Source organism: Canis aureus, chromosome 27 (assembly GCF_053574225.1).
Source record: "Canis aureus isolate CA01 chromosome 27, VMU_Caureus_v.1.0, whole genome shotgun sequence".
NCBI classification, from domain to species: domain Eukaryota; kingdom Metazoa; phylum Chordata; class Mammalia; order Carnivora; family Canidae; genus Canis; species Canis aureus.
The window spans coordinates 21,419,322-21,447,073 of NC_135637.1; the positions used below are offsets into that span (position 1 = coordinate 21,419,322).

The 27,752-nt window shown below is 45.7% G+C and overlaps 1 protein-coding gene across 3 annotated transcripts in view; it reads right to left on the reverse strand.

The window, feature by feature from the left end:
- The window catches only part of ACACB (acetyl-CoA carboxylase beta), a 130,318-nt gene extending 102,566 nt beyond the window's left edge, over positions 1 to 27,752 (reverse strand). The window contains exons 1-3 of one of the 3 annotated variants that reach the window (XM_077876025.1): positions 27,528 to 27,752; positions 26,763 to 26,854; positions 3,160 to 3,814 (exon numbers count right to left, since the gene is read on the reverse strand). In XM_077876025.1, the coding sequence (XP_077732151.1) occupies positions 3,160 to 3,731 (572 nt within the window). In that variant the 5' untranslated portion in view covers positions 3,732 to 3,814; positions 26,763 to 26,854; positions 27,528 to 27,752. Of the gene's footprint in view, positions 1 to 3,159; positions 3,815 to 9,647; positions 9,801 to 9,861; positions 10,040 to 26,762; positions 26,855 to 27,527 lie in introns of those variants that run through there. The other 2 variants (XM_077876026.1, XM_077876027.1) reach the window with 2 other exon arrangements.

A 27,752-nucleotide genomic window follows, 5' to 3' on the forward strand; every position in this document is an offset into this window, starting at 1 on the left:
AGTTAAGTATCTTTTGCCTTCATAAATTCACAGCCCAGGGGCACCTGAGTGGCTCAGTTGGTTAAATATCTGTTTTTGGTTCGGGTCTTGATCCCAGGGTCCTGAATGGACAGGCTCCCTGTTCAGTGGGGAGTCTTTGTGTCTCCTTCTCTCTTTGCTGCTCCCCCTGCTTGTGATCTCTCTCTCTCTGTTTCTCTCTCTCAAATAAGTACATAAAATCTTTAAATAAATAAATAACTTCACAGCTCAGAAAAGCTGTGGTTTAAGCACAAACTAGCAAAGCCCCCTAAAAATGGTGAGTAGTGCAGAGACAGTGGGGAGACTTGCCCCAGCTCCATATTTTAACCTACCATTTATTGAGTGTTTTATTCTCTTGCTTAATACCTTAGAAACATTAGTTCATTTGATCATCACAACATTCTGGGAATCCAAAACTCAGGAGAGAATAATACTAGTAAGAATGTTACTACTTGGGCATGCCTGCTGTCTTCATGAGTTTTTAATTATCGTTGGTAGAGGGATGCTTGGGTGGCTCAGCGGTTGAGCGTCTGCCTTTGGCTCAGGGACCAGGACAGAGTCCTGGATACGGCTCCCTGCAAGGAGCCTACTTCTCCCTCTGTCTGTGTCTCTGCCTCTTTCTTTGTGTCGCTCATGAATGAATAAATAAAATCTTAAAAAAAATAAGTAGCATTGGTAGAAGTAATTCACATGGTTGACTGCTTCTTACCCATTAGGGCTGGAGCTATGCTAATTTAATAGCTGACAGCCACATGATGCTACTTAAATTTCAAGTAATTAAAATCAAATTTTAAAATTCAATTCTTCAGGATCCCTGGGTGGCGCAGCAGTTTGGCGCCTGCCTTTGGCCCAGGGCGTGATCTTGGAGACCCAAGATCGAATCCCACATCGGGCTCCCGGTGCATGGAGCCTGCTTCTCCCTCTGCCTATGTCTCTGCCTCTCTCTCTCTCTGTGACTATCATAAATAAATAAAAATTAAAGAAAATTAAAAAAAATAAAATTCAATTCTTCAGTCACACTAGCCACATGTCAATTTCCATAGTTATGTATGACTAATGGCTATGATAGTGGACAGCACAGTTCCAGGACATTCCATTCTAGAACACTCTATAATGGCAGAAATTTCTGTTGGCCTGCTCAAGTCTAATTTGAAAGTTGCCTCTTCCAAGAACTCTCCCCTGACCTGATCACCTCATTCTAAAATAGATCCCCCTAGGGCAGCCCGGGTGGCTCAGCCGTTTAGCACCGCCTTCAGCCCAGGCCTGATCCTGGAGATCCAGGGTAGAGTCCCATGTCGGGCTCCCTGCATGGAGCCTGCTTCTCCCTCTGCCTATGTCTCTGCCCCTCTCCCTCTCTCTGTGTCTCTCATGAATAAATAAAATAAAATCTTAAAAAAAAGTAAAATAAAATAAAATAGAGCCCCTCAGGTACACCCTCTCCTGTACCCTGCTTTCCTCCTGGCACCAGGCACGCTGAAAAATGATCTTCTCGGTTTACCTGTTTGTTTGTATTTTTCCCATCTCCCTGCTGGGACACTCCTTGAAAGGAGAAACATATCCATCTTGCTTCCTGCTGGGGCTGTTGTGATAAATGTATCTTGCCACCTGTCCTACTTAGATACCACTTAGCAACCCCGACTGAACATCCACTTCAACATAATCTCTAATGTTTGTCAATTTGGGTGAATTCATCTCATCTGCTTTTCCCTAATCCCTGTCGAAATTGCCACATTGAGGTTAAGAAGCAGTTTAGAGGGGTGCAAATGTTGGAGATCACTGGAGGGACCACACTGGCACGATGAAACCAAGTGTGCAGCCTGACAGACCTGGCCTCGAAGCTTGGCTCTGCCCCTTGTTAGCTGTGTGGTCTCGGGAAAAGTACTTCACCTCCAAGCCCCAGTTTTATCATCTGTAAAATGGGGATCTGCCACCACCAGCCTTGTACTGTCGTTCTAAGGGATCAACGGATAATTGGTACAAACTGTGAAGTGGTGGGTAAAGTGGGTGTTTGGGGGACAAAGAACAAGCCAAGGAAAGAAGCTATAGAGGAATCTACTGCTTATTAAGTACCTACTATGTACTAAACTGTGCATACTTTACAAGCATTATCCCATTGATGCCCAGATGAAGACATTGTCTGACCTTGGTCAGAACCAAGTTCTGACACTTTGTACCAGACCTTCAAGCCTTCCCTTCCTTTAACCCTTCCAGAACCTCAAACTGGTTTCCCCCTGAAGATCGTCAGTACGGGGAATACTTGCCCTTTCTCTTTCCTCTACTTTCTACTTCTAGTCACCAGGGTTCAAATTAAGCTCCCTGGGAAGGTGGGTGCCTATGCAAGAAGCCACCTCCTCATCCAGGCTTCTCATATTTGGGAGGGAGTACAAGAGGTGCTGAAAAGAACAGCCAGTGGGATTGCACTCCCAGAGAAGGGAACAGACCAAGAGAAGGGAAGAAACACTGGAAGGGGAGCAGAGCACGCTCTGACCGGTGAAGGGATGGTAGGTGGTTCTTTTCCCTCCTTGTCTGTTTCCCGAGTTTTCTACCCAGAACTACTGTATTGTTTGTACTTTGGGAAGGGAGGTGCCAAAGCTCGAACACAACAAAAACAAACGAAGCCACCAGGTGTACACCTAGGATACACCCACCTGTAGTAGACCTACTGGCATCTGCACCCAGCAAACTGCTGCTTGGGGGTCCAGTGGCTGAGTGTCTGCTTTGACAACTTTAGTTACCAGTTACCCATTGAAAGAACCCACAAACAAATAGATGAATGTCTCTTCAGGAGGCTGGGAAACTGTCCTACCCTCCAGGCCCTCATCATCCGGTGTGGCTTTTGTCAGCCTTTGCTCACCCAACTTGTATTATAACGAGTCACACATAAGGCCATCATCCCCAAACACTAGGCTAAGTTCTAGAAAGACAGTCTCCTGACACAGGGCCCTGTATGTGCAGTAGATGCTCAATAAATAATTTTGAAAGGAAGAAAGGGAGGAAGGAAGAAGACAAGGCTTATGTGTTCTGCATTTATCATAACTACCCTCAGCATGTAGGCATCAGCAGACAGCTGAGTTGGGGGATAGGGTGCAGCCCCCACCCTGACTCCATGCCTCCCACTCATAAGGATATAGGGCGCATTACCTTATAGCAAGGCCGGGGTGCTCAGGCTCGCCTATGGTTGGAGCAGCCTCCAGGGAAAGGGCACCCAGGCTGGCCCGGCTGCCCTTCCGGGAAGACTCCCAGAACCAGCCAGCACCAGGGTCCTCATCGGAGGAGTTGTCATCAAAGGAGCCCAGGATGAAGTTGGTCATCAGCTGCCTCTTGATGTGCTCCTGCTTCTCGTCTTCTTTGGAGAGGGGTTTGGCTTGCTGGCCTTGGGGCTTGGCTGGAGATGACAGGCCATTAGTATCTGGGATCTTCAGGCCTTTGGTCCCTGTCTCATTGGCTTGGAGTGCTGCAGGGGTGTCATCAGAGGAACAGGGGTTTCCTGGGAGATTCTGGTGTGGAGGTGGCCTGGAATTTCTTTGCTCACAAGCATCTTGGGGATCTTTGTGGGAGGCTGATTCAGCCTGGTTAGGAGTCTCTGGCAGAGGGCTGCTGTTACCATTCTTCTTTGGTGGCCCCCCTGAGCTGTCTGAGGCTGGAAAAGGCTCCTGGCTTGGGATACAGCTCCCTTCTGATTTATTCTTGGTGACTTGCTTAGAGTCTGTCATTTTCCCCCAGATTTTTATCCAGGAAAAGGTCAAGCAGGAAAAAATCAAACAAGATAAAAAAGAAGCAAGATCATTCAGAAAACCTGTAAGGAAAAAAGGAAAGATATTTTAGAGTCTACAAAATTGAGTATTTCTGTCTTAAAGAAGTTCATGGGACAAGAGGAACCTAGGGCTCTGTATATTCAGCTGAGAGCGCTAGAGGCGAAAGGAGGTGGACAGAGCGGCTCTGCCCACAACGTGCTCTGTGGTCCTGGGCACATTCCTGAAAGCCTCCAAGATGTCAGTTTCTTACCTCTAATTTAGGTACAGTAACACATACTCATCTTAAATCATAAGCATGCATGGATGAGAAAAATAGATCATGCCTATTAAAGGGCTCTTGTTATAGACTCATAAGACCCAAAAAGTAAAAACCATCCAAATGTCCATTAACTAAAGAATGGGTAAACAAAAGGTGATCTATCCATACAATGGAATATTTTTCAGTTGTAAAAAAAAGAATGGAGGGGCACCTGGGTGGCTCAGATGAGTAAGCATCTGTCTTTGCCTCAGGTCATGATCTATAGGTCCTGGGATTGAACCCCATGTCGGGCTTCCAGCTCAGCAGGGAGTCTGCTTCTCCCTCTCCCACTGCCTCTCCCCCTGCTTGTGCTCTGTCTCTCTCAAATGAATAAATAAAAAATCTTAAAAAAAAAAAAAGGAATGGAACATTGGAATTGCTACAACATGGATGAATCTTGAAAACATTATAGGGATGCCTGAGTGGCTCAGCAGTTGAGCGTCTGCCTTTGGCTTAGGGCGTGATCCTGGAGTCCTGGGATGGAGTCCCACATTGGGCTACTCACAGGGAGCCTGTGCCTCTGCCTCTCTCTCTGTGTCTCTCATGAATAAATAACATCTTAAAAAAAGAAAAGAAAACATTATGCCAAATGAAAGAAGCCAGTCCCAAAAGACTACATTGTATGATTCCATGTATCCCAGAATAAGCAAATTCATAAAGACAGAAAGGTTAGTGGTTGCCTAAGGCTGGTGGGATGGAGCTAGTTAAGGTGCCTAAGGCTGGTGGGATGGAGCTAGCCTAAGGCTGGTGGGATGGTACAGAGCTTCTGTTTGAAGGGATGAAAATGTTCTAAAATTGTAGTGATGGTTACACAACTCCATGAACATACTAAAAACCACTGAAGTATATAGTTGACATGAGTGAACTGGACGGTATATGAACCTATATCTCAATAAAGCTATAACCCTAAAAGAAACAAAGGCTCTTCACTATATTCCAATTCATAGATATAAACAAACTATTGCTTCTATCATCATCATCTTCATCATCACCACCACCAGCATCATTGCATTCCTGGATTACTGTCATAATCATCATCATGGTTCTGGAAGGAGCTTCTTTTCTAGCTTTTCTTCCTAGTGCTAGGTATGCATGGCGTATGCTTATAACTAGAATAAAAACCCAGCAAGACCAAGGAGAGTCTGTTCTGTTCCAGGGTCTAGAACAGTTTCCAGTAAAAATTGAGTTTGGGGCACTTGGGTGGCTCAGATGGTTAAGCATCTGCCTTCAGCTCAAGTCATGATCTCCAGGTTCTGAGATAGAGTCCTATGTTGGGCTCTCTGTTCAGGGAGTAAGTCTGTTTCTCCTCTCCTCCACCTCTCCCCGACCCTCACCCCCGCCCCCCAACTCACGCTCTCTCTCTCTCTCTCAAATGAAAAATAAATTTTTTAAAGTTAGAGCTTAAGAGACAAATTCATTTTGTCAAATATACAAATTCAGATATTCTGATTTCTTACCCATGTCTCATCCTGCCACACTAACTCTGTCCTGTTAATGAGTACACCATTGTTATTTGAAGTAAGTATTGTTAAGAAGCAAACAAAAACACAACCCGAACATGTTGAAATTTGAGAATGAATTTTGAAACTGGGATACAGATGTATTAAAAAAACAATGACAACAACAACAGGGCTCAAACACATCAATCTAGTATCTAAAAGATTTTTTCTTCTTAAATTTCAACATTATATTTTTAAGGGAAGTGGAAAAATTCTCAAGATTTCCAAGAACTCTCTGATCTGCATACTTCTTGCAGACTTTTCGCAACAGAATTTGCTGAAATGTCGTCAAGAGTATTTTCCAAGTTATACCCAGGATCAGGAGGATTTTTTTTCTTTTAAGGCCATCAAGATTCCTTTTAAAGAAAAGTCAGTCAAGGGTGGTCCAGCATCAATCAATGTAGCAAACCACATTCCTAGAACAAGGAGGGAAACCACATGATCATCTCAACACTAAAAAAAGCATTTGGCAAAATGTAACACTCTCATGATAAAAACAGTTGGAAAAGTAGGGACAGAAAGAAACTTCAATGTAATAAGACACATTTATGAAAAACCTACAGCTAACATATACTCAGTGGTGAAAAACTGGAAGCTTTCCCCCTGAGATCGGGAACAAGACAAGGATACCCATTTTCACCACTGCTATTCAACGTTGTATTGGAGGTCCTAGCCAAAGCAATTAGGCAAGAAAAAGAAATAAAAGCCATCCAAATTGGAAACAAAGAGATAAAATCATCTCTAATCCTAGATGGCATGATCCTATATAGGTTTCCCTGCTATCCAAAAGCAGAGAGGTTTTTATGAAGCCTTTCATAAGTTGGAATGACATAAAGCAAAGAAACAATGACCATTAATTTATATGGAAATGTTTTTAAGCTTTCCTAGATCCATAAAATTACCTCTCCTAGGCTGTTCTGGGTAGCTTAGGACACATCTTGCACAAAATAAATCAAGACAAAGCTGAGATGCTCACAGATATACTTCAGAGCTATGGTGGCTTAATGCTGAGATGCTGAGTGTAGTTCTTGCCAAAGGAGTTTGGTGGTACCACTGCCACTGCTCAGGTATGTGTTGCCTCTATAACAGCTCTCTGCAAAACAAACACTGAATGCTATTTTTACTTTTCACCTTTTTTTCCTAAAAGGAAAAATCCTCTTCAGGTTTCCTCCAGTTAGCAAAAATAGGTACTAATGTAGATCTAATGTAGGTATTTTACAAAAGCAAACTGGCATAATATGAACTTTCAAAAAGCTGGAGATATCAAAAAAAAAAAAGCTGGAGATATCTATATATAGAAAATCCTAAAGAATCCACACATACAAAAACAAAACAAAACAAAAAACTAATAGGAGTAATAAACAAATCAAAAGCGGAATTGTGGGATATGAGATCAACTAGTTGTGTTTCTGTGCACCAACAATGAACAATCTGAAAAGGAAACTAAGAAAAGAATTCCATCTACAATAGCAACCAAAAAAATATATATCTAGGAATAAATTTAACCAAGGAGGTGAAAGATCTGTACAATGGTGGTGTACAAGACATTGCTGAAAGTAATTAAAGAAGACCTAAATAAATGCAAGACATCCCATGCTCATGGATTGGAAGACTTTCTATTGTTAAGCTGGTCCTATGACCTAAAGCAATACACAGACACGGAACTTCAAGGGAACCCAAATAGCCAAAACAATCTTAAAGAAGAATAAAGTTGGAGAACTCACATTTCCTAATTTCAAAACTTACTATGAAACTACAGTCAAAATAATGTGGTACTGGCATAAAGACAGTCATATAGACCAATGGAACAGAATGAAGGACCCCAAAATAAACCCCTACATCTATGACCAATAGATTTTTGAGGAAGATATTAAGACCATTCAATGGGAGAGAGCGGCACCTGGCTGGCTCAGTCAGAAGAACATGCAACCCTTAATCTCAGGGTTTTGAGTTCAAGCCCCATACGGGGTATAGAGATTGCTGAAGAAAATAAACTTTAGGGATCCCTGGGTGGCGCAGCGGTTTGGCGCCTGCCTTTGGCCCAGGGCGTGATCCTGGAGACCCGGGATCGAATCCCACGTTGGGCTCCTGGTGCATGGAGCCTGCTTCTCCCTCTGCCTGTGTCTCTGCCTCTCTCTCTCTCTCTCTCTCTTTCTCTCTCTCTCTCTCTCTGTGTGACTATCATAAATAAATAAAAAAAAAATTAAAAAAAAAAAAAAAAAAAAGAAAATAAACTTTAAAAAATAAAGAAAAAAAAGACCATTCAAAGGAGAAAGAATAGTTTCTTCCAACCTAGGGTTCTAGGACACCCACAAGCAAAAGAATGAGGTTGGACTTTTAACTCAGAGCATACACAAAAATTAACTCAAAATGAGTCAACAACTAGGGTATGTGGGTGGTTCAGTTGGTTAACCGTCTGACTCTTTATTTCGGCTCAGGTCATGATCTCAGGGTTGTGAGATCAAGCTCCTCATTGGGCTCTGTACTCAGCATGGAGTCTCTTTGAGATTCTCTCTCCCTTTCCCTCTGCCCTTCCTGCTTATGTGCTCGCTCTCGCTCTCTCTCTCTAAAATAAATAAATAAATCTTTTTAAAAAATGAATCAACAGGGATCTCTGGGTGGCGCAGCAGTTTGGTGCCTGCCTTTGGCCCAGGGAGCGATCCTGGAGACCTGGGATCGAATCCCACGTCAGGCTCCCGGTGCATGGAGCCTGCTTCTCCCACTGCCTGTGTCTCTGCCTCTCTCTCTCTCTCTCCGTGTGTGACTATCATAAATAAATAAAAATTTAAAAAAAAATGAATCAACAACCTTCATGTAAGAACTAAAACCACAGGCAGCCCCAGTTTAGCGCCGCCTGCAGCCCAGGGTGTGATCCTGGAGACCCGGGATCAGGTCCCACATCGGGCTCCCTGCCTCCCTGCATGGAGCCTGCTTCTCCCTCTGCCTGTCTCTGTCTCTCTGTCTCTCTCTCTCTCTCTCTCTCTCTCTATGAATAAATAAATAAAATCTTAAAAAAAAAACTAAAACCACAAAAAATTTAAGAGAAAATATAGGAGTAAATCTTCATGACCTTGGAGTTGGCAATGGATTTTCAAATATGACACAGAAATATAAGCATAAATAAAAAATAAAGTGGACTTCATTCAAATTAAACACTTGCGCATCAAAGGGCACTCTGAAGGAAGTGAAAAGACAGCTGAGAGACTGGAAGAAAATATTTGTAAAACACATATTTGATAATGATTTAGGATCCAGCATATATATACAGAAGTTTTATAACTCAAGAACAATAAGACAACTTGATTTTAAAGAGAGCAAAGGACTTGGACATTTCTCCAAAAAAGATACACAAATGGCCACTAGCTTGAGAAGATGTATCCTTTATCCTTAAAGAACTGCAAACCAAAACTGCAATGTATCACTTCACACCCACAAGGATGGCTACAATCAGAGAGAGAGGGAGAAAGAGAGGGAGAGAGAGAAAGAAGGGAAGAAGGAAGGAAGGGAGGGAGGGGGATGCCTGGGTGGCTCAGGGGTTTAGTGCTTCCCTTTGGCCCAGGGAGTGATCCTGGGCTCCCTGCATGGAGCCTGCTTCTCCCTCTCCCAATGTCTCTGCCTCTGTCTCTCTGTGTCTCTCATGAATAAATAAATAAAATCTTTTTTAAAAAAGGAGGCAGGGAGGGAGGGAGGGAGGGAAAGAAGAAACTAGCAAGTAGTTGGCGAGGACATGTACTAAAGTAAAATAAAGCAGATGCCAGGTCTGGTGGTTTCTCAAAAATTGGATAAACAACTGGCTCTATAATCCAGTAACTCCATTCCTAGATGTAGCCCCCCAAAAAATTGAAAGCAAGGGCTGAAACAAATACAGGTAGATGACCATTCACAGCAACACCCAACTTTCTGATGCCCTCACCTTGCTCTCTCTCCAAGGTTCCCCAACCATAGCACTATGGGTTTCGGGGGCTGTTGCATTCTCGGTGTATACGTGTTGGGGTGGGGGGCATCCTGTGCATTGCAGGGTGTTCAGTGGCATCCCTTGTCTCCCTCCACCCATCAGATGCCAGGAGCACTCCTTACCTTAGTTGTGACAACCAAAAATGTCTCCAGACCTTGCCAGCCACCTCTGGGGACAAAATGCCCTCGGGCGACAACTGATCTACACTCCCAGGTCTCTTCCCTCCCTCTTCCTCCCATTTCTAAATGGTGAGATCCTCCTAGGTCTGGACCCCCCTAGGTCTAGGACCTCCTAGGTCTAGGATCGGTGAGGTCCTTCTGGGGACTCATCTCTTACATATAGCAGGTTCACAAAAAGTTGTAAAAGAGTCAGCAAGAGAGGTCAGAGTCCTGGGACGCCTGGGTGGCTCAGTGGTTGAGTGTCCGTCTTCAGCTCAGGACATGATCCTGGGGTCCTGGGATCCAGTCCTACATCAGGCTCCCCACAGAGAGCCTGCTTCTCCCTCTGCCTATATCTCTCCCTCTTTCTGTGACCCTCATGAATAAATAAAATCTAAAAAAAAAAAAGAGAGAGACATCAGAGTCCTGAAAGTGTTGACTCACACATGCCCTCTAAGGACAGATTTGGATATTCATCATTGGCAGATGGCATCACCAAAACTGTTGCAAATGCTTCTAGCTTCCTTGGCAGCCAAACAGGCTAAAGTGCTACATCCTTCCTAGGCAGGAGGGCATGACAAAGTAGGAGTCCACAGACCTCCATCATGGCAACAAAGACAACACAGCAGAGAAGCAATGTTCACTGGTCTCCCTGGGCTGATTCAGAGACCCTTAGAGACATGCACCAATTGCCATTCATTTCAGGAAACTTGTGCCCACTTGGTGTGGGGGTACAGGGTAAGTACCCCCAAAGGGTGTACTGAATAAATGATAAATCCATGCATATACACTGAGCACCAACTGATGGCTCACGACTACCTGGAATTTTTATTTTGAATTTTGAATTTTCAAAACTGTATCAGGAATGCCAGGGGAACAAGCAGTATCTCTAGAGCAGCTCTGATGTATAGAGTATCAGGCAGGACACTTTATTTAAAAATATAGGGAATCCCTGGGTGGCTCAGCAATTTAGCGCCTGCCTTTGGCCCAGGGTGTGATCCTGGGGACCAGGGATCGGGTCCCATCGGGCTCCCTGTGTGGAGCCTGCTTCTCCCTCTGCCTGTGTCTCTGCCTCTCTCTCTCTGTGTGTGTCGCTAATGAATAAATAAATAAAATCTTTAAAAAAATGTATGCATATATATATACACACACACATATATATAATATATATAATATTTATTTATTTATTTATTTATTTATTTATTTATTTGAGAAAGAGCAAGAGAGTACAAGGGGGGGGGAGCAGCAGAGAGGGGGAGAAGAAGGCTCCCCGCTGAGCAGGGAGCCCAACTCAGGGCTCCATCCCAGGACCCTGGGATCATGATCTGAGCCGAAGGCAGACGCTTGCTTAACCAACTGAGCCACCCAGGCGGCCCAAGCAGGACACTTTATACCAATGTGACCAACTTTAGGTACATTTTATTTTTATTTTTTTAAAGATTTTCTTTAAAATCTTTAAAGAGAGAGAGAGAGAGAGGCACAGACACAGGCAGAGGGAGAAGCAGGCTCCACGTAGGGAGCCCGATGTGGGACTTGATCCTGGGTTTCCAGGATCACACCCTGGGCCAAAGGCAGGCACCAAACCGCTGAGCCACCCAGGCTGCCCATAGGTACATTTTAAATGTGCACATTTGAAATCATGGGATCTAAGAAATAGTTTAGGTGGATAAACCTAAACTGCCAGCATCTCCTTACCCCAAAGAGAAAGACACTTCAGTCACTGCCCAGAAAACAGAAGAGCCACATCAAGGCAAAAACCATGCTGTAGTGGATTGGAGTTTGAGAACACTGAGAAAGTTTCTTTACATTGATCCCCACTGGAGAACCAACCAAACTAGGCAAGTTTTGCATCACGTAAGCTCTATGGGAAAACTTGCTCAGGAAATCCTGGCTGGCTGGAGGAGTGGCTAGTGAGACTGCAGATAGAAGGCCAGCCATGTGGCACACAGAGAGAGGTGAGGGGAGGGCAGATGGGCAAGGTGGGGAGGTACACTCATGGTAGGTAGGCGCATGGAGCTGCCAAGCTCTGAATTGGAATCTCTAATGAACAGAATAACCAGCAATTCTCTCCAGTTCAGCCCCTCCCACCTCACCCAGCAAATCCTTTAAGATCTGCTGTTATTCTGAAAGGAGCCATGAATCTAACACCCCATATCTATCTTACAGAGGTTACCTGCACAGAAAACCTATGGACCCTTTCTTTTTTGCAGAGTAATGATGTGGGATCTAAAGGCCACCACAGGGGCAGCCCCAGTGGCGCAGCGGTTTAGCGCTGCCTGCAGCCCGGGGTGCGATCCTGGAGACCCGGGATCAAGTCCCACATCGGGCTCACTGCATGGAGCCTGCTTCTCCCTCTGCCTGTGTCTCTGCCTCTCTCTCTCTCTCTCTCTCTGTGTGTCTCTATGAATAAATAAATAAAATCTTTAAAAAATAAATAAATAAAGGCCACCACACAAAAACTTTCCCTCAGTAAGTACAAGGACATAAAAGGGGGAACTGTGTGAGAAAGCTTTCCAAACAAACTCTGGGCCTCAGTTTCCCCATCTGCAAAATAGGGATACTAACTCATGCCCCATTTACTTGCATTTATCTGCTCTTGGCATAACATAAACAGAAAGCATCGAAACATATGTACACATCATGAGTGTAGAGTGTCTGTCAGCCTCCAGTCCTCAGAGTGACTGTGATGGGTATTAGTATGGCTGTTGTACTTTGCTTCCATTTCACAGTTCAGTAAACTGTGGCTCAGAGAAGCTCAGTACCTTGACTTTGCTCAAATCCACTCCTGACACCTATGCCTTTTGCACTACCCCACCACCAGAAGTGGATACAAATACATTTCATAAAAGGGACAGTGTTACAATGAGCACATGTATACAATTGTAAAATCAGACACCTGGCTGTGTCCCTGGAAGATGGAGCAGCTGAGCGACACATAGACTAACAATGCCAGACATGCACAGTGGTCCAGGAGGAGCACTGTGCAGGTGGTTTGATCTCACAAACAGTAAAGGCCAGAGGAGTCCTCCAGTGAAGTTCTGTGGACCATGCCATGCCGAGCTGTTGCCCTTCGCTGAAATAATCCAGCCGACCTGAAAACCGAGCTCGGCTGGAGCTATTTTTATTTCTTGTCAAACAAACCCAAGCAGTAGGCGCCAGGTGCCAGAGCAATCATGAGTCCGGTCACAATGAATGCAGGAAACCACTCGGTACTAAGTGCGGCACAGTGACCAAATGAAGACTAGAGGAGGTGTGTGGGGGCGGTGATCATGATTTCTTTCCAGCTGTTCCCCACCCTTGCAACACACACCCATACCTGGCAAGGTCTCTGAGGGACTGAGGGAGGGGTCAGAGTGTCAGTATTAAAGCAGCAATCCTGTTCCGCACTAGGATTTTTCCTCCCACCAAGATGCACTCCTGAGTATATGCTGCCACTTACCATGACTGTGGCCACTGCCACCAGCTCCTTTGTCATGTGGGTCTGACAAGGCCCCACAGGGTGACTAGGGGAACCCAGCTCACAGGGTGTCACTTTTCAGCAGGAGACTGGTATCATGCATCAGGCCATGGGGGAGGAGTCTGGCTGGCCAGTGTTCCAGCACGGGTGACTTTTCACCCAAGTGAGCCATGCTCTTGTTCATCACCCACAAATATAAGTCACTTGTAAAGATCCGTGCTCAGCCTCCCTGACCTCAAGCTACCTGAGAAAGGCTCTCCTCCTCTAGGGCTGGCCAGCCTGACCACCTCCCCTAGCTTGCCAATCCTGTACTTAGGCCTACTTTACTGCTTACACAATCAACCTCTCACCCAAACCTGTCTGGAATATGTTTTAAATGCTCCCCTAATCAACAAGTGCCTTCTGTTCCTCTGTGTTCATCCATCAGACACTTTGCCTGCGTTTGGCCAACTTAGGCCTGATGGAAAGAGAAGCAGAGCATCAGGATGAAGGGTGGGTAGCCAGGAACTCTCTAGCTGGCAGATGGATGGCACAAGGTCCTTTTGTTAATTCAGAGATAATTAAGGTGACAGGAGGCAGCCACGTGAAGCTGCTCAAGCCTTCAAAGTTGAGTGGGGAATACCTTAACCCGCACTCCGGCCTGCAGGAACAGGGGGGTGTCACAGGTCACCCTGTTTCCCAAAAATCCATCTGTTCCAGCCTACAGCCTAGGAAGGGACACATGGGGATCAGAGAATCCAGTGTCCTTATTTTTAAATGAGCAGAGGCCAGAGGTCCCACGTGAAATTAGCGACGTAGCCATGACCAGCACTAAGGGCCCATCTCCAGGTCAGTGCTCTTTCTATACCAGGGCACCTTTCACAGCAAAAATCCATCCTTGAGCACCTCGTCTGGTGCCCTGGAAGGTGACCTGGGTCCACATCTCAGCTCTGCCACCTAGAAGCAGAGCCTTGGGCAATACAATACCCTCCCTGAGCCTCAGGTCACTCATTTGCAACATAGGGTAAGGATGTATTTATTGAGACAGAGCTGTCAGGAGTCCAAGGTGATCACCCACGCAGGACACAGACTAAGTACAATGTCCAGTATGGTTCATCCTAGAAAGCACTGTGAGCAGCCTCGCTGAGGACCCAGGGTAGGCTGGGTCGCCACAGCGACACCCCACCACCCAGTGTCATCTCAGACAAATCAAGTTCTCTCTGTGAGCCTGAGTTTCTCTATCTAGAAAAGAAGGGAAAGGACAAAGTCCCACCCATCTTAGATTACTAGGTCTACATAGTCACTGAACACAACCTTCCCTGTCTTGGGGCAGTGAAACACAAAGAACAAGGCAGATGACCGACACTGAGCTTTCTCCTCTACAAATGGACACAACGGGCTCACATCTGGGTAATAGGCGCCAGTGTGCCACCAGTCAGGCATTGGGGCCACTCCCCAAGGATCGGCCAGCCCAAATGGGACAAGCAGGTACCCGCCCCACCCCCACCCCGGCACATGGGACAGCCCCAGGACTCATCAGCTCCTCAGCCCCCCAGCCTCAAGCTGCTTAGGGCCGGCACTGCAGAGCAGGTGCTTCTCGAAGGGCGGAGATCTCTGGGGCCTCAGCAGCTTAGGCTAACTGGGCTAACTTCTCATCGGTTCCCTGATCCCATGGGAATATTCCCAAGGACTCTGTATGGTTTAGTTACTGCTGCTGCTGTTTTTTGAGAGGGGGTCACATTTTATGTTATTCAGGAAGAGATTTTTTTTTCTTAAAGCCAACATAAGGGTTAAGGAAAGGGAGAAGAGGATGCTGGAGAATGCTGTCGGGGATCAGAAGTGATACCTAATAAATCACTGGGAGTGTTTTTCTGTCACCAGCGTCTGCTGAGCACCCAAGCTATCACAGCCCTTGTGCTACGAGCTTTATAGGTGTCATCCCATCGACTTCTCCTTGCAGCCCTCTGCATGGTGGCCACATCTTACTCCTCTCTGTAGGTAAGGAAACAGGCTCAGTCACTCCCCAAGCTCACACGTCTATGACCCAGGTGGCCTCACTTGGAAGACCACACTTTTTTTTTTTTTTTTAATTTTTATTTTATTATTTATTTATTTATTTTTTGGAAGCCCACACTCTTAATCCTCATATGCTCTCACTCTTGGGGCCGGATTTCCCTCCATAAGTCCTGAAAAAGGTCCCGAGTCAGGACATGTGGGAAGTGACTGCCCAGTACTACTTGTTTTTTGTTGTTGTTGTTTTTAAGATTTTATTTATTCATTCGTGAGAGACACAGAGAGGCAGGCAGAGACATAGGCAGAGAAAGAAGCAGACGCCCTATGGGGAGCCTGATGTGGGACTCGATTCCAGGACCCCAGGATCACAACCTGAGCCCAAGGCAGATGCTCAACCACTGAGCCACCCAGGCATCCCCCAACTGGTTGGTTTCTTAAGAGCTGTGAGCTGATTCATAAACCCGTGTCCACTGCTAAGAGACTTAAATGCAACCAAGAAAGAAATATCAGAACCACTTCTCTAGGCTTTGGGGGAGACAGGAGAGTCCTGCTCAAATAAAGATCAAGACTTTCAAATCGAGACCTATCCACTAGAATCCCACAATCAGGAAAAGCCAAATCCTTCTAGGGGTAGTAATGATGGGGAGCTAAAAGAGATAATGGCTCTGGGTCTCTGAGGGATGAACAGGAGTTCACCAGGCTACTGAGGGGGACAGGATGTCTCGAGCAGTTGCTCTTGGCACCATGCTACATGGTAAACTAACTCCACTGGCTAAAGATGGGAGCGCTATCAAAGTTACTTAACCAGGGGATCCCTGGGTGGCGCAGCGGTTTGGCGCCTGCCTTTGGCCCAGGGCGCGATCCTGGAGACCCGGGATCGAATCCCACATCGGGCTCCCGGTGCATGGAGCCTGCTTCTCCCTCTGCCTGTGTCTCTGCCTCTCTCTCTCTCTGTAACTATCATAAATAAATAAAAATTAAAAAAAAAAAGTTACTTAACCAGGAACAGCAATTAGTGTTCTACTGTAAAGGATACTCATTTATTTTCTTTAATTTTTTGCACCTGAAGATCTGTGACAATGCAGGTGACAATGGAGGAAGAAATAATCCGAGAGTCTCGCCTTCCCCTATGACTGGGCTGAGGACACTGGGCTCATGAGAGGTCATACTTCCTCACCCCAGAAGGAAAAATGCCCAGGGAGAGCAAGAGAATTGCAACCCTCCCCTCGAACAGACCCTGCTGTCCCTAACTCCCTAACCATAATGGCTAATGCACCTCATGTTGGTAAGTAACATGGCATCTTCCAACATAGTGACTGTCTTATATTCAGGTATTCAGGTTCTCCTTTACTCCTCCCAGAAGTTCTGCAGGGGAAGTAGTATCTTTTTTTTTTTTTTTTTTTTTTTTTTTTAAGATTTATAAAGAGAGAGGAGGGAGAGGAGCAGAGGGACGGAGAAAAGAGCAGATGCCCCAACATCGGGGCTCCACGCAGGGCTCAATCTCACAAACCTGAGACCATCACTCAAGATCATGACCTGAGCCAAAACCAGGAGTCAGATGCTTAAGTGACTAAGCCACCCAGCACCCCAGGGAAGGAGTATTCTCATCCCATTTCACAGATTGGACATGAAAACCCAATGCCCAGAAAAGGGAGTGATTCGACCAAAGTCACACAGCTTGGAAGCACATGGAATTCAACCCTGCTCTGCCAGACTCCAAAGCCTGTATTTGTAATAGGTGGAGGTTAGTTAGCAGGCTAGTGATTCAACTGATTGAATGAGTCCAAAGTCTGGACATGACTCCATACTAAACACTCATCAGAACATCTACATCTCTGGAGAATACCTAGTAAGCATAGATTTTTTAAAACAAAGATTTGATTTATTTATTTATTTATTTATTTATTTATTTATTTATTTATTTATTCATTCATTCATTCATTCATTCATTCATGAAACAGAGACAGAGAGACAGAGAGGCAGAGACACAGGCAGAGGGAGAAGCAGGCTCCATGTAGGCAGCCCGACATGGGACTCGATCCCGGTCTCCAGGATTACATCCTGGGCCGGAGGTGGTGCTAAACCGCTGAGCCACCCGGTCTGCCCCCCAGTAAGCATAGATTATCCACATGTCTCTGCTTTGGGACCGAATCCCAAACTGTCTGAGCAGGTGTGCAGTACCTGAGGCCACTGATTTGGAGACACATTCCTGGCCACAGGAAGAACACATTTATGAAAAGTCTGTGAATTTTGGTTTTCCCTGGCCCACTGACTGCAGGTGCTCAATTAACACCTAGTGAGCCAAACCCATCTTTTGATGGGGTTGATCTGCTGGCCCAGGCAAAACTGGCCCCAATGTTCCATCCAGGCCCCTGCCTTGGAGAAATGTCAGAGACAGCTCCCTACCTCCAAGGGAAAACTTGTTCAGCTGTCTCAAAGGCTCAGCGGGCTCACTTGTCCCACCAGAGCCTCACCTGAGCCATCCTTATGCCTAAGTTGATGGTCGGACATGACCTAGGACCTGGGACCCGGCCACCTTTGCAGATGGAACTCTATCCGTTCTCTATTCCTTCTGGACCAGGAATTTGCTTTCCTCTCCCATTCACTCATTCATCAGCTGATTATTTCCTGAGCACCTGCCAGGCATGGTGCCGGCTGCAGGGGGCATGGAGCAAACAGCGCAAGGACGGCCCCACCTGTGCAGGATTTACAATCTCACGGCACAGCTAGGAGTTACCACAAAGAAGCCCTTGCTGTGACACCAGAAAAACATGCCACAGGGGACCTACCTCCTTCTGCCAGGTCAGGGATGGCTTTCTCAATGTAGGATGTTTCTGCTTCACCAGAAAGGAGTGTGACTTAGCCAGGCAAGGGCAAGGAAGAGTGCTAGTGGCATATGGTGCAAGAGGCACAAAAGGCTAGAAGCAGGAGCCAGGAATTTTGGCACTTTCGGGAACCACACAACCCCCACCCCACCCTACCCACCGGCACTGAGAAAGGGGTAGAGGAGGTGGAGCAGCAGACAGGGACATACGACTGCAGTTTCGCAAAAGGCATAAGGGACTCACATCTCCTTGGAGCAATGGGAGAGCTACAGGGCAAGAGTGAACAGATGCGGGATCCCTGGGTGGCGCAGCGGTTTGGCGCCTGCCTTTGGCCCAGGGCGCGATCCTGGAGACCCAGGATCGAATCCCACGTCGGGCTCCCGGTGCGTGGAGTCTGCTTCTCTCTCTGCCTGTGTCTCTGCCCCTCTCTCTCTCTGTGTGTGACTATCATAAATAAATAAATAAAATTAAAAAAAAAAAAAAAGAGTGAACAGATGCTGCAGTTGGACAGCCTGGAAAATCAGCCCAACCCCCAACAAACCATGTGACTACAGGCAGAGCAGTTAACCCAAGCTCAGTCATTCCATCTGTAAAATGGGGATAGTAACAGTATAGACCTTGGCACCCCGAGGGGGCAGGACAATGCACTCATGTGGGTAGATTGCTTAGCTTGGCATAAATGAAACATGCCCTCAGGAGCTGCTGTTGATTACTGTAGTTCTTCTCATTAATTCTGCTGCTCAGGGTAGTACAGGGCAGCCACTGCCTTGGAGACCAAGGGGCTTTGCACAAGCCTTCTCCTTCATGTTGAGCTGAGACATGGTGGCTCCTCCTTCCACCAACTGCCCCTGGCTCCGCTGGCCGAGGGCCTCCCTCCAGCCTAGTCCTGAGGCAGAGCCACTGCCCCAACCAGCCTGAAAAGTGGTGATGTAACTAACTCCTCCCAACCTGAGTCAACTTGACCTTCTGGGGACCTGTGCTCTTCTTCCAGGCCATCCGAGCACTTCCTGCCAGCTTTGGCAATCTGATGGCCAATGCTGGGAGGAATCAGCAGAGTCCCATGGGTGATCTGCCACTCTAAAAAGGAGCAACCTCTCCTCTGTCCTCTCCCTTCCAGAACGAAAAGCAAAAATGGCTCTAGACAGAGAATCGGAGGGTCTAGGGATTCAAGCCTTGACAACACCAGCAGCCAGGACACTCCGCAGTGTCAGTTCCATACTTGAGTCTCCGGACCTCTGGACTTCTCAGTTTTGAAGGATGCCAACCTCACAAGGTCTCTAGTAAAGGACCTGTGCCTGGACGAGCTTGTAGGTTGTGTGGACAGAGGGCAGCACTAGCAGTCTTGAGGGCCATTTGCACCTGCTACAGGGCAATGTTGCGGAAACCTCTCAGGGTGGGGAGAGGGTCCAAAGCACGGCCCCACCCTGGAGCCCTCACTGGCAGGTCATGTTTTCTGCCAGAAACTAAGTCATTTCCGAGTTTGGAATTAAGACCTCAGTGGGCAACACAGCATATTGGTTGGAGTATGGAATCTGGAGTGGCTAGCTCCAAGTTCTGTTTCTGCTCTTTACTTCCGGTGTGACCTTCAGCAAATTTCCTCACCTCTCTGAACCTTGGTTTTCTCATGTATTCAGTGGGGATGACAAGAATGGCTTCCTCAGAGTTTTTGGTGAAGTTTACATGAATTAATATAAACAATGCAAATGAAGAGTGTTCTAGGGATGCCTGGGTGGCTCAGTCAGTGAAGCATCTATCTATCCAAAGCATCTATGCCTTTGGCTCAGATCACGATCCCAGGGTCCAAGGATTGAGCCCCACATGGGGCTCTCTGCTCAATGGGGAACCTGCTTTCTCCCTCTCCCTGCCACTCCCCCTGCTTGTGCTCTCTCTCTTGTTCAAATAAATAAAATCTTAAAAAAAGAAGTCTTCTGGGGAACCCTGGGTGGCTCAGCAGTTTGGTGCCTGCCTTCAGTCTGGGGCGTGATCCTGGAGTCCTGGGATCAAGTCCCACATTGGGCTCCCTGTATGGAGCCTGCTTCTCCCTCTGCCTGTGTCTCTGCTTCTCTGTGTGTCTCTCATGAATAAATAAATAAAATCTTAAAAAAAAAAAGTCTTCTAATATTTGTCATACTTTCCACAACACACAAGCATTACGCTAAGAGCTTTATCTAAGATCAAGGTCAAGCCACTGTTATCACTTATTTGAACCACTGTATAAGCCTCTTGACCCAGCTCCCTGACCCCAGTCTATGAAGCACAGAGAAGCCAGGAGGAACCTGTAAAATATTCCTTGTCCCAGGGTTACGATTTCTAAGCACGTTTCCCACTAGAAGGAACCAGGACTGCTTGGGAAAATGGCTCATTCCAGGGCTGGGGCAGAAATGTACACCTTGAGCTGCCATTTTTTGTCCTGCCTGAAAGCAAAGACCCTGAAGGGGCTTGCCCTGCCAAACCGATGCCTGGGCCCGTGAAAATATGATTGTTGCAGTGGACTGAAATACATCCAAGCAGTCTCAAAAATCATGTGGTCATCATGTTCCTCAAAACAAAAACAACCTCACCAATATCTCAGGAGCTTGCAATGGCACCACTCATGACTCTGAAAACTGACTTACCAAAAAAAAAAAAAAAAGAAAAGAAAAGAAAAAGAAAAAATGCCCCACGTTTCAGGGTTGCCAGATGGTTGTTGTTATAGAATGAGAGAGTTGTATGTTATAGTATGATAGCTAATAAGTGAACGAGGATGGAGAAGTAGGAAACCACATTTGCAACCAGTAAGGAAATTATATTGACCTAGGTAGGCTCTGATTGTCCATGGCTTATAAACTATATAGTGAAAGGCTGCTGGAAACTTTCCAATGGAGATCATTGGTTCTCACGCTCACTGATGAGTTCACATCACCAGAAGTGGGATAACCTGACGTTATGATCCTCTCGATGTGACACAGTAGACATCACCCAGCAAGATGGCAGCACCTTTGAAGTATTCTTGTGAAGGACTTGGACCTCAATTGAGTCAAGCCTCTAAGACCTAAGCACTAATCTCTAGGGAGAGAGAAAGATGTTAAATGACACTTGAGACGTGTGTAATCAGCCACATCCAAAATGCTGCAAATTCCATGGGACAAATGACTGAGTTTCTTCAATAAGTAACTGGTATTTAATAAAGGCAGGGGTTGGCTATCACAGATGAAGAGAGACTTAATAGGACTTTTTTTGTGGGTCCTGATTGGAAGAGACCAAGTGCTCAACATCTCAGATGGTCAGAGGGCAGTGAGCATGAACTGGGTACTTAGTTAAGGAAATACTACTATTGTGTTGGAAACAATCATGGCAATGGTTTTTTAAAAATCTATCTCTTTTCGATACTAAATACTAAAATACTAGATAAAATACTAGATGAATACTAAAGTATTCACTCCCACTCTTGACCCCAGAACTCTAGTTAATGCCAGGCTGCTGAAGTACTCAAGGGGAGAGCAATTTCTCTGCAATTAAAGTGAAATGTGAGGGGTGTATGGGTGCTTGCTATGCAATTCTTTCAACTTCATTATACATTTGAAATGTTTCACAGTAGAATGGAGAAAATACAGGGAAAAGGCTATATGGTGGATAAATAAAACTAGAAGTACAGAAAGGTGATAGTTATTGAAGAGAGTGATGAATACTCACTATTGGGACTATCAAAATAAAAACCTTTTGTAGGGATCCCTGGGTGGCGCAGCGGTTTAGCGCCTGCCTTTGGCCCAGGGCGCGATCCCCTCAGACCCAGGGTCGAATCCCACGTCAGGCTCCCGGTGCATGGAGCCTGCTTCTCCCTCTGCCTGTGTCTCTGCCTCTCTCTCTCTCTCTCTGTGACTATCATAAATAAATAAAAATTAAAAAAAATAAAAATAAAATTAAAAAAAAACCTTTTGTACAGCAAAGGAAACAATAGTATGGGGTTCACCATACTATTAACTTGACCTCTGAATGTATAAAAAAGTTGGGGCACCTGGATAGCACAGCCGGTTAAGACTCTTGGTTTCAGCTCAGGTTGTGATCTTGAGGTCGTGGGATCAAGCCCAGTGTCAAGCCCCAGGTCAGGCTCTACACTCAGCGCGGAATCTGCTGGAAATTCTCTCTCCCTGCCCTTCCCACTTGTATGTCTTCTGTCTCTCTATATATAAATAAATAATCTTAAAAAAAAAAAAAGTTAACTTGTCTTCTATGCCAAAAAGTTAAGGCACCCTGTCTACTGGTTAAAACCTGTATATTAGTACCAACAGTTAAGATTTATTAGTACTTCCTGTGTGCCAGGCTCTGTACTACGCATACTGAGATCAGTATCATAAAAAAGTCTTTTTTTTTTTTTTTTTTAATTGAAGCATAATCTCAAGAGTTCAAGAATTAAACTTGCCCAAAGTCACTCTGGCAGTGAGCAGAATGGAGTTTCACGTTCTCAGTGGCTTCTCATTGCACTCCTTTGTGGTCTACGTGTCCCTAAGGATCTGGCCCCTGCCCAATCTCCAGCCACTGATCCTCCTCTAGGCCCTCTGTGCATGTGGGCCCATATTTTGGAATGTTCTTTCCCTTCACTGCCCCCTGACATAGTTATCTCTTGCTCCTTTTTCTGTTTTTGCTCCAGTGTTCTCATCCCAGACCCACCCTGACACCCATGGGTCTTATTCTTGATGACATGTCCCCTTTCTTCATGTCACCACATGCTGACCTGACATTATTGTCACCAATACACTTGCTCATCTCTGCTTGTGGAATGTAAGCTTCCTCGGGACAAGGACTGGCTCTGTACTGCCCCTGGCTCCACAGGGCAATGTCCAGCCCATCCTTCCCTTCTCCCTGGAGTGTCCTTCTGCCCCAGTGAGTCTCCGGCATATGAATGTCAAGGTCAGGCAGTGGGCAACCACCTGGACAAGCAGCTGAGTCTTCACCACTACCCTGCTCCCTCCCTCTTCCTGTGACATAAAGAGCTGTCAGAGATATTGCACTGAATGCCAGGCCCCTGCTCTATGCCCTCATGGCTCCCTGTCCTCTCCCTCCCTGCACTCATCACAGACTGCAGTCATGTATGAGGTCACTTTACATGCACAGCCATCTTCCCCACTAGAAAGTAAACTCCATGAGGGTAGAGGGGCCTAAAACCCAGGTCTTTTCAGATTTCTCAATGGTCCTCATACAGGCTCCCTGACCCCCTTCACCAGCAAGTGTTAAAAAAAAAATTATTCTGGCCATAGGGCACTTTTGTAAATCAAGCATAAACACAGCAGAAGGCATACAGCAATCTTTCAACAGATCAAAGAAATTGCCAAATGATAATAAAGGCTAATGTTTGTTAAGTACTTACTGTATACCAGGTCTTATGCCATGCACTTCATGTTTATTATTCCTTACATGTCCACAAAGACTCTAGGAAGTATGTGCTCCCATTTTGCAAATGAAGAGCTGAGGCAGAGGAGGGATCTGCTGCCCAAGGTTCCATCCTGAAGTGGCAGAGCTGGGGGGTCTGTATGTGTCTGCTTTGTGCTTCCCCTACACCCATCACCACCTCACCCCAAGCCTGAACATTACTGCAATGGCCTGCTGGCAGATCTCCCTGTTCCAATCCATCCAGAACCTGGGAGGCTGGGCTCTGGCTCTGTACATACACACACACACACAGTGCCCTAGAGCCCTGTACAGAAACTCCTGCCTGTGACACTTATCCATGGAAGGATCTTGCCTCTGGGATTCTGAAGGAAAATTGAAGCGACAAAATGAGACTATTCTTTGCTTCTCAGGAGGTGCCTCTGAGACACCAGCCCTGAAAGATGGTCCCCATTGCTGCCAAATCCCAAAGTCACATTTTGGAGAGTCCCACCACACGTTAGTAAATTCAAGGCTCTGCGAAGTCCTGCCAGAAAGGGTCTGGGCTACCTATCGGCAGCCCAATGTTTCCTAAACTGTAACCAGAGCCCCTTCTCCACTTTACACAGGTTATTCCTTCAAACTGCAGGGCCCCTAAGTCCCACCATGTTGGGAATGTGGGAATAAGAGATCACAGCCTTCCTCATAACAGAGTGTGGAAGGAAGATCTGCTAAGAGGGGTGTTTCCAACAACTAATAATTCTAGTTACTCCTGGAGCCTTAGATGTTTACTTCCAAATAGAAAGGAGAATATACATAGGGTTGTCCTTTCTTGTCACTCTTGCCCATAATGTGATGTGATTTGATTTGATTTGATTTGATTTGAAAGGGTGGTGCTTTAAAGTCCAACAGGGGTGGCGTAAATCCTAGGCTACCTGAAGAGTGAGGGCTGTATTCCAGAGTTCCAGCACAGGTAAGGGTGCTGAGGTGTGCTAGGTGGCCCAGAGAGGTCCAGAAAGCAGGACTTCTTGATGTGGGGCTGACCTGGGTGGAGACTGTCATTTGTTTGGTGATTGACCTGAGCCAATCATGCAAATTCTACAAACCTTGGTTTCCTGGTTTGGGGAATGGAATAAATAACACCTCGTCCTAGGATTGTCCTTGTGCATAATTCAACACCAGCTGCGTGCCAACCACTTAGTAATCAGTATCTCAGGTTCCCTGTTGTGCCCACGCCAAATTGCCCAGCACAATCTAAACAAACACGTTCTATCTTCCTGGAGAATCCTATTACTTTATGGTAGTAAGTTTACTGTTATTATAACAAAGAGATCTATTAGAATAGAATGTGAAATATGCATGAAGCCTTCAGATAAAATGCACAATTTCTGACCATGCTTCCAGGCAGGCTTCCCATGGTACAGATGCATAGTTCTTTAAAGATCCTGGAGTCGGGATCCCTGGGTGGCGCAGTGGTTTGGCGCCTGCCTTTGGCCCAGGGCGTGATCCTGGAGACCCGGGATCGAATCCCACATTGGGCTCCCGGTGCATGGAGCCTGCTTCTCCCTCTGCCTGTGTCTCTGCCTCTCCCTCTCTCTGTGTGACTATCATAAATAAATTTAAAAAAATTAAAAAAAAAAAAAAAGATCCTGGAGTCAAAATTCAGAGGAAGCTTTAGAATAAAAAAGTTTCTACAGGGTAAGACTTTGAGGGAGTCTCTACTTGAAAAGATTAAAATATCTATTGCTCCCTGAAGAGCAAGATCAAGTATCTCCTGTAACACTCTAATTTACATCTCGTATCTAAAGATAATAGAACTTACATAGCACCTGAGCAGAAGCAAGCAAACAAAAAACTTTCTTTGCATAAACTAAACTATTGGGACTATCAAAATAAAAACCTTTTGTACAGCAAAGGGTAAAAAAAAAAAAAAAGGCAACTTACTGAATGGGAGAAAGTATCCTCAAATGACATATCTGATATGGGGTTAATATCCAAAATATGATAAAGAACTTATACAACTCAACACCAAAAAAACAAAAACTGACTTAAAAAATGGACAGAGGGGATCCCTGGGTGGCGCAGCGGTTTAGCACCTGCCTTTGGCGCAGGGCGTGATCCTGGAGACCCGGGATCGAATCCCACGTCAGGCTCCCGGTTCATGGAGCCTGCTTCTCCCTCTGCCTGTGTCTCTGCCTCTCTCTCTCTCTCTGTGTGTGTGTGTGATGTGACTATCATAAATAAATTTAAAAAAAAAAGGACAGAGATCCCGAATAGACATTTTTCCAAAGAAGACACACAGATGGCCAACAGGTGAAAAGATCATCAGGGAAATACAAATAAAAACCACCATGAGGAGCACCTGGATGGCTCAGTTGATTAAGCATCTGCCTTCAGCTCAGGTCACAATCCCAGGGTCCTGGGATCAAGCCCCGCATCAGGCTCCCTGCTCAGCAGGCAGCCTGCTTCTACTTCTCCCTCCTGCTCTTGATCTCTCGCTATCTCTGTCAAGTAAAGAAAAGAAAGAAAACCACCATGAGATACCACCTTACACCTGTCAGAATGACTAAAAATCAAAAAGACAAGAAGTAACAGGTATGTTGGTGAGGATGTAGAGAAAACGGAACCCTTGTGCACTGTCGGTGGGAATGCAAACTGGTGCAGCCACTGTGGAAAACAGGATGGAGTTTCCTCAAAAAATTAAAAATGGAATTACCATATGATCCAGTAATTGCACCACTAAATATTTACCCAAAGAAAATGAAAACACTAATTTGAAAAGATACATGCATGCCTATGTTTACTGCAGCATTGGTTTTTTTGTTTTGTTTGTTTTTAAGATTTTATTTAGCCATGAGTGACACAGAGAGAGAGAAAGAGAGAGAGGTAGAGACATAGACAGAGAGAGAAGCAGGCTTCATGCAGGGAACCGTATGTGGGACTCATCCAGGGACTCCAGGATCACATCGTGGGCGGAAGGCAGGCGCTCAACCACTGAGCCACCCGGGCGTCCCTGTTTGTTTGTTTTTTAAAGATTTTATTTATTCATGAGGAACAGAGAGAAGCAGGCTCCCTGTGGGGAGCCAGAAGCAGGGCTTGATCCCAGGACCTCAGGATCATGCCCTGAGCCAAAGGCACTCAACACTCAACACTGAGCCACCCAGGCAACTCTGCAGCATTGTTTACAGCAACTAAGATAAGGAAGCAGTCCAAGTGTCCATCAATAGATAAATGGAAAACGAAGATGGGGTGTGTGAGTATATGTGTATATATACACATTTGTGAGTACTGCATAGCATACAGAGAAGTTGAACCACTTCTGGTGTACACCTGAAACAAATATAACATTGCATGTCAACTGTAGTCAAATCTAAAAAAATGTTTTAAAAATCTCCTTTGCATAGGCATAACACTCTTTCCTAGAGCTGCTCAAATAAATTTATGAACTGAGGATGTTTGTACCTCCAATCACATGACTGAAGATCAGCTGAGTCTTTCCATTTAAAACTTGAAGTCACTGAAGAAATCATATCTTCTAGATATCTCCCATGATACTATTAGAAGGAAAAAAAAAAACAATTTATAAAACAATGTCTCTATCTTGCAGTTGTTAAATGAAAAGACTGGCTTTCCAGGAGTTCCTCTATCAGCCCTCAGCCCTGGCCCCTTAACTCAACCTATATGGAAGCCCACTGATGTTAATCCCAAACAAGCTCCACACCCAGCACGGAGCCTGACTCAGGGCTCCATCTCATCACCCTGAGGATCCTGACCTGAGCCAAAATCAATAGTGGATGCTTAGCCAACTGAGCCACCCAGGCTAGGGTCTGCTTAAAAAAAAAAAAAAAAAAAAGAGTAACAGTTTGAGAGATTGAACATCCATAAGAAACAGAATAGTCTTCCTTAAGACAGAAGGGAAAAAAATCAGTTGCCTTTTCAATAAACCTAAAACCTCACCCAACTTTTGGGTTTAATCGATGGAAGAGTTTGCAGATTCCCAGCAACACAACCATTTATAGAAGCAAAGACAGGCCCTTCTCCTTCATCTATGCTGTATTTCCAGCCCTCGGAACAGCTCCCTGCAAACCTAATAGGAATTCTTGTTAACCTGAAAAGCCCACATACATACGCCTGCAAAGGGGCTGCTCTTCCCATGCAGAACCCCCCGCCCCCAGACCCCAGCCACATGGATGCCAGCTTGATAGTCAGTGACCCAAGCTCACTTACCACCTGTCCCTCCACCTTTCCTTTGCCTGTGTCCTCTCGATTGTGCGTTCAGGGTTGCATTTTCCGGGTTCCTTGTTTGTTGAGGGCCTGAATCTAAGCTGGCTAGCTGCTCACTGCCGTGACTGTAAACGTCATTTTTAGATTAACTGGCCCCTGCCAGGTTTAAAAATATCCCTGGAGCACTTAACCTTCAAGGCACTGGAGCAGTACTGGCCCAGGCGAAGT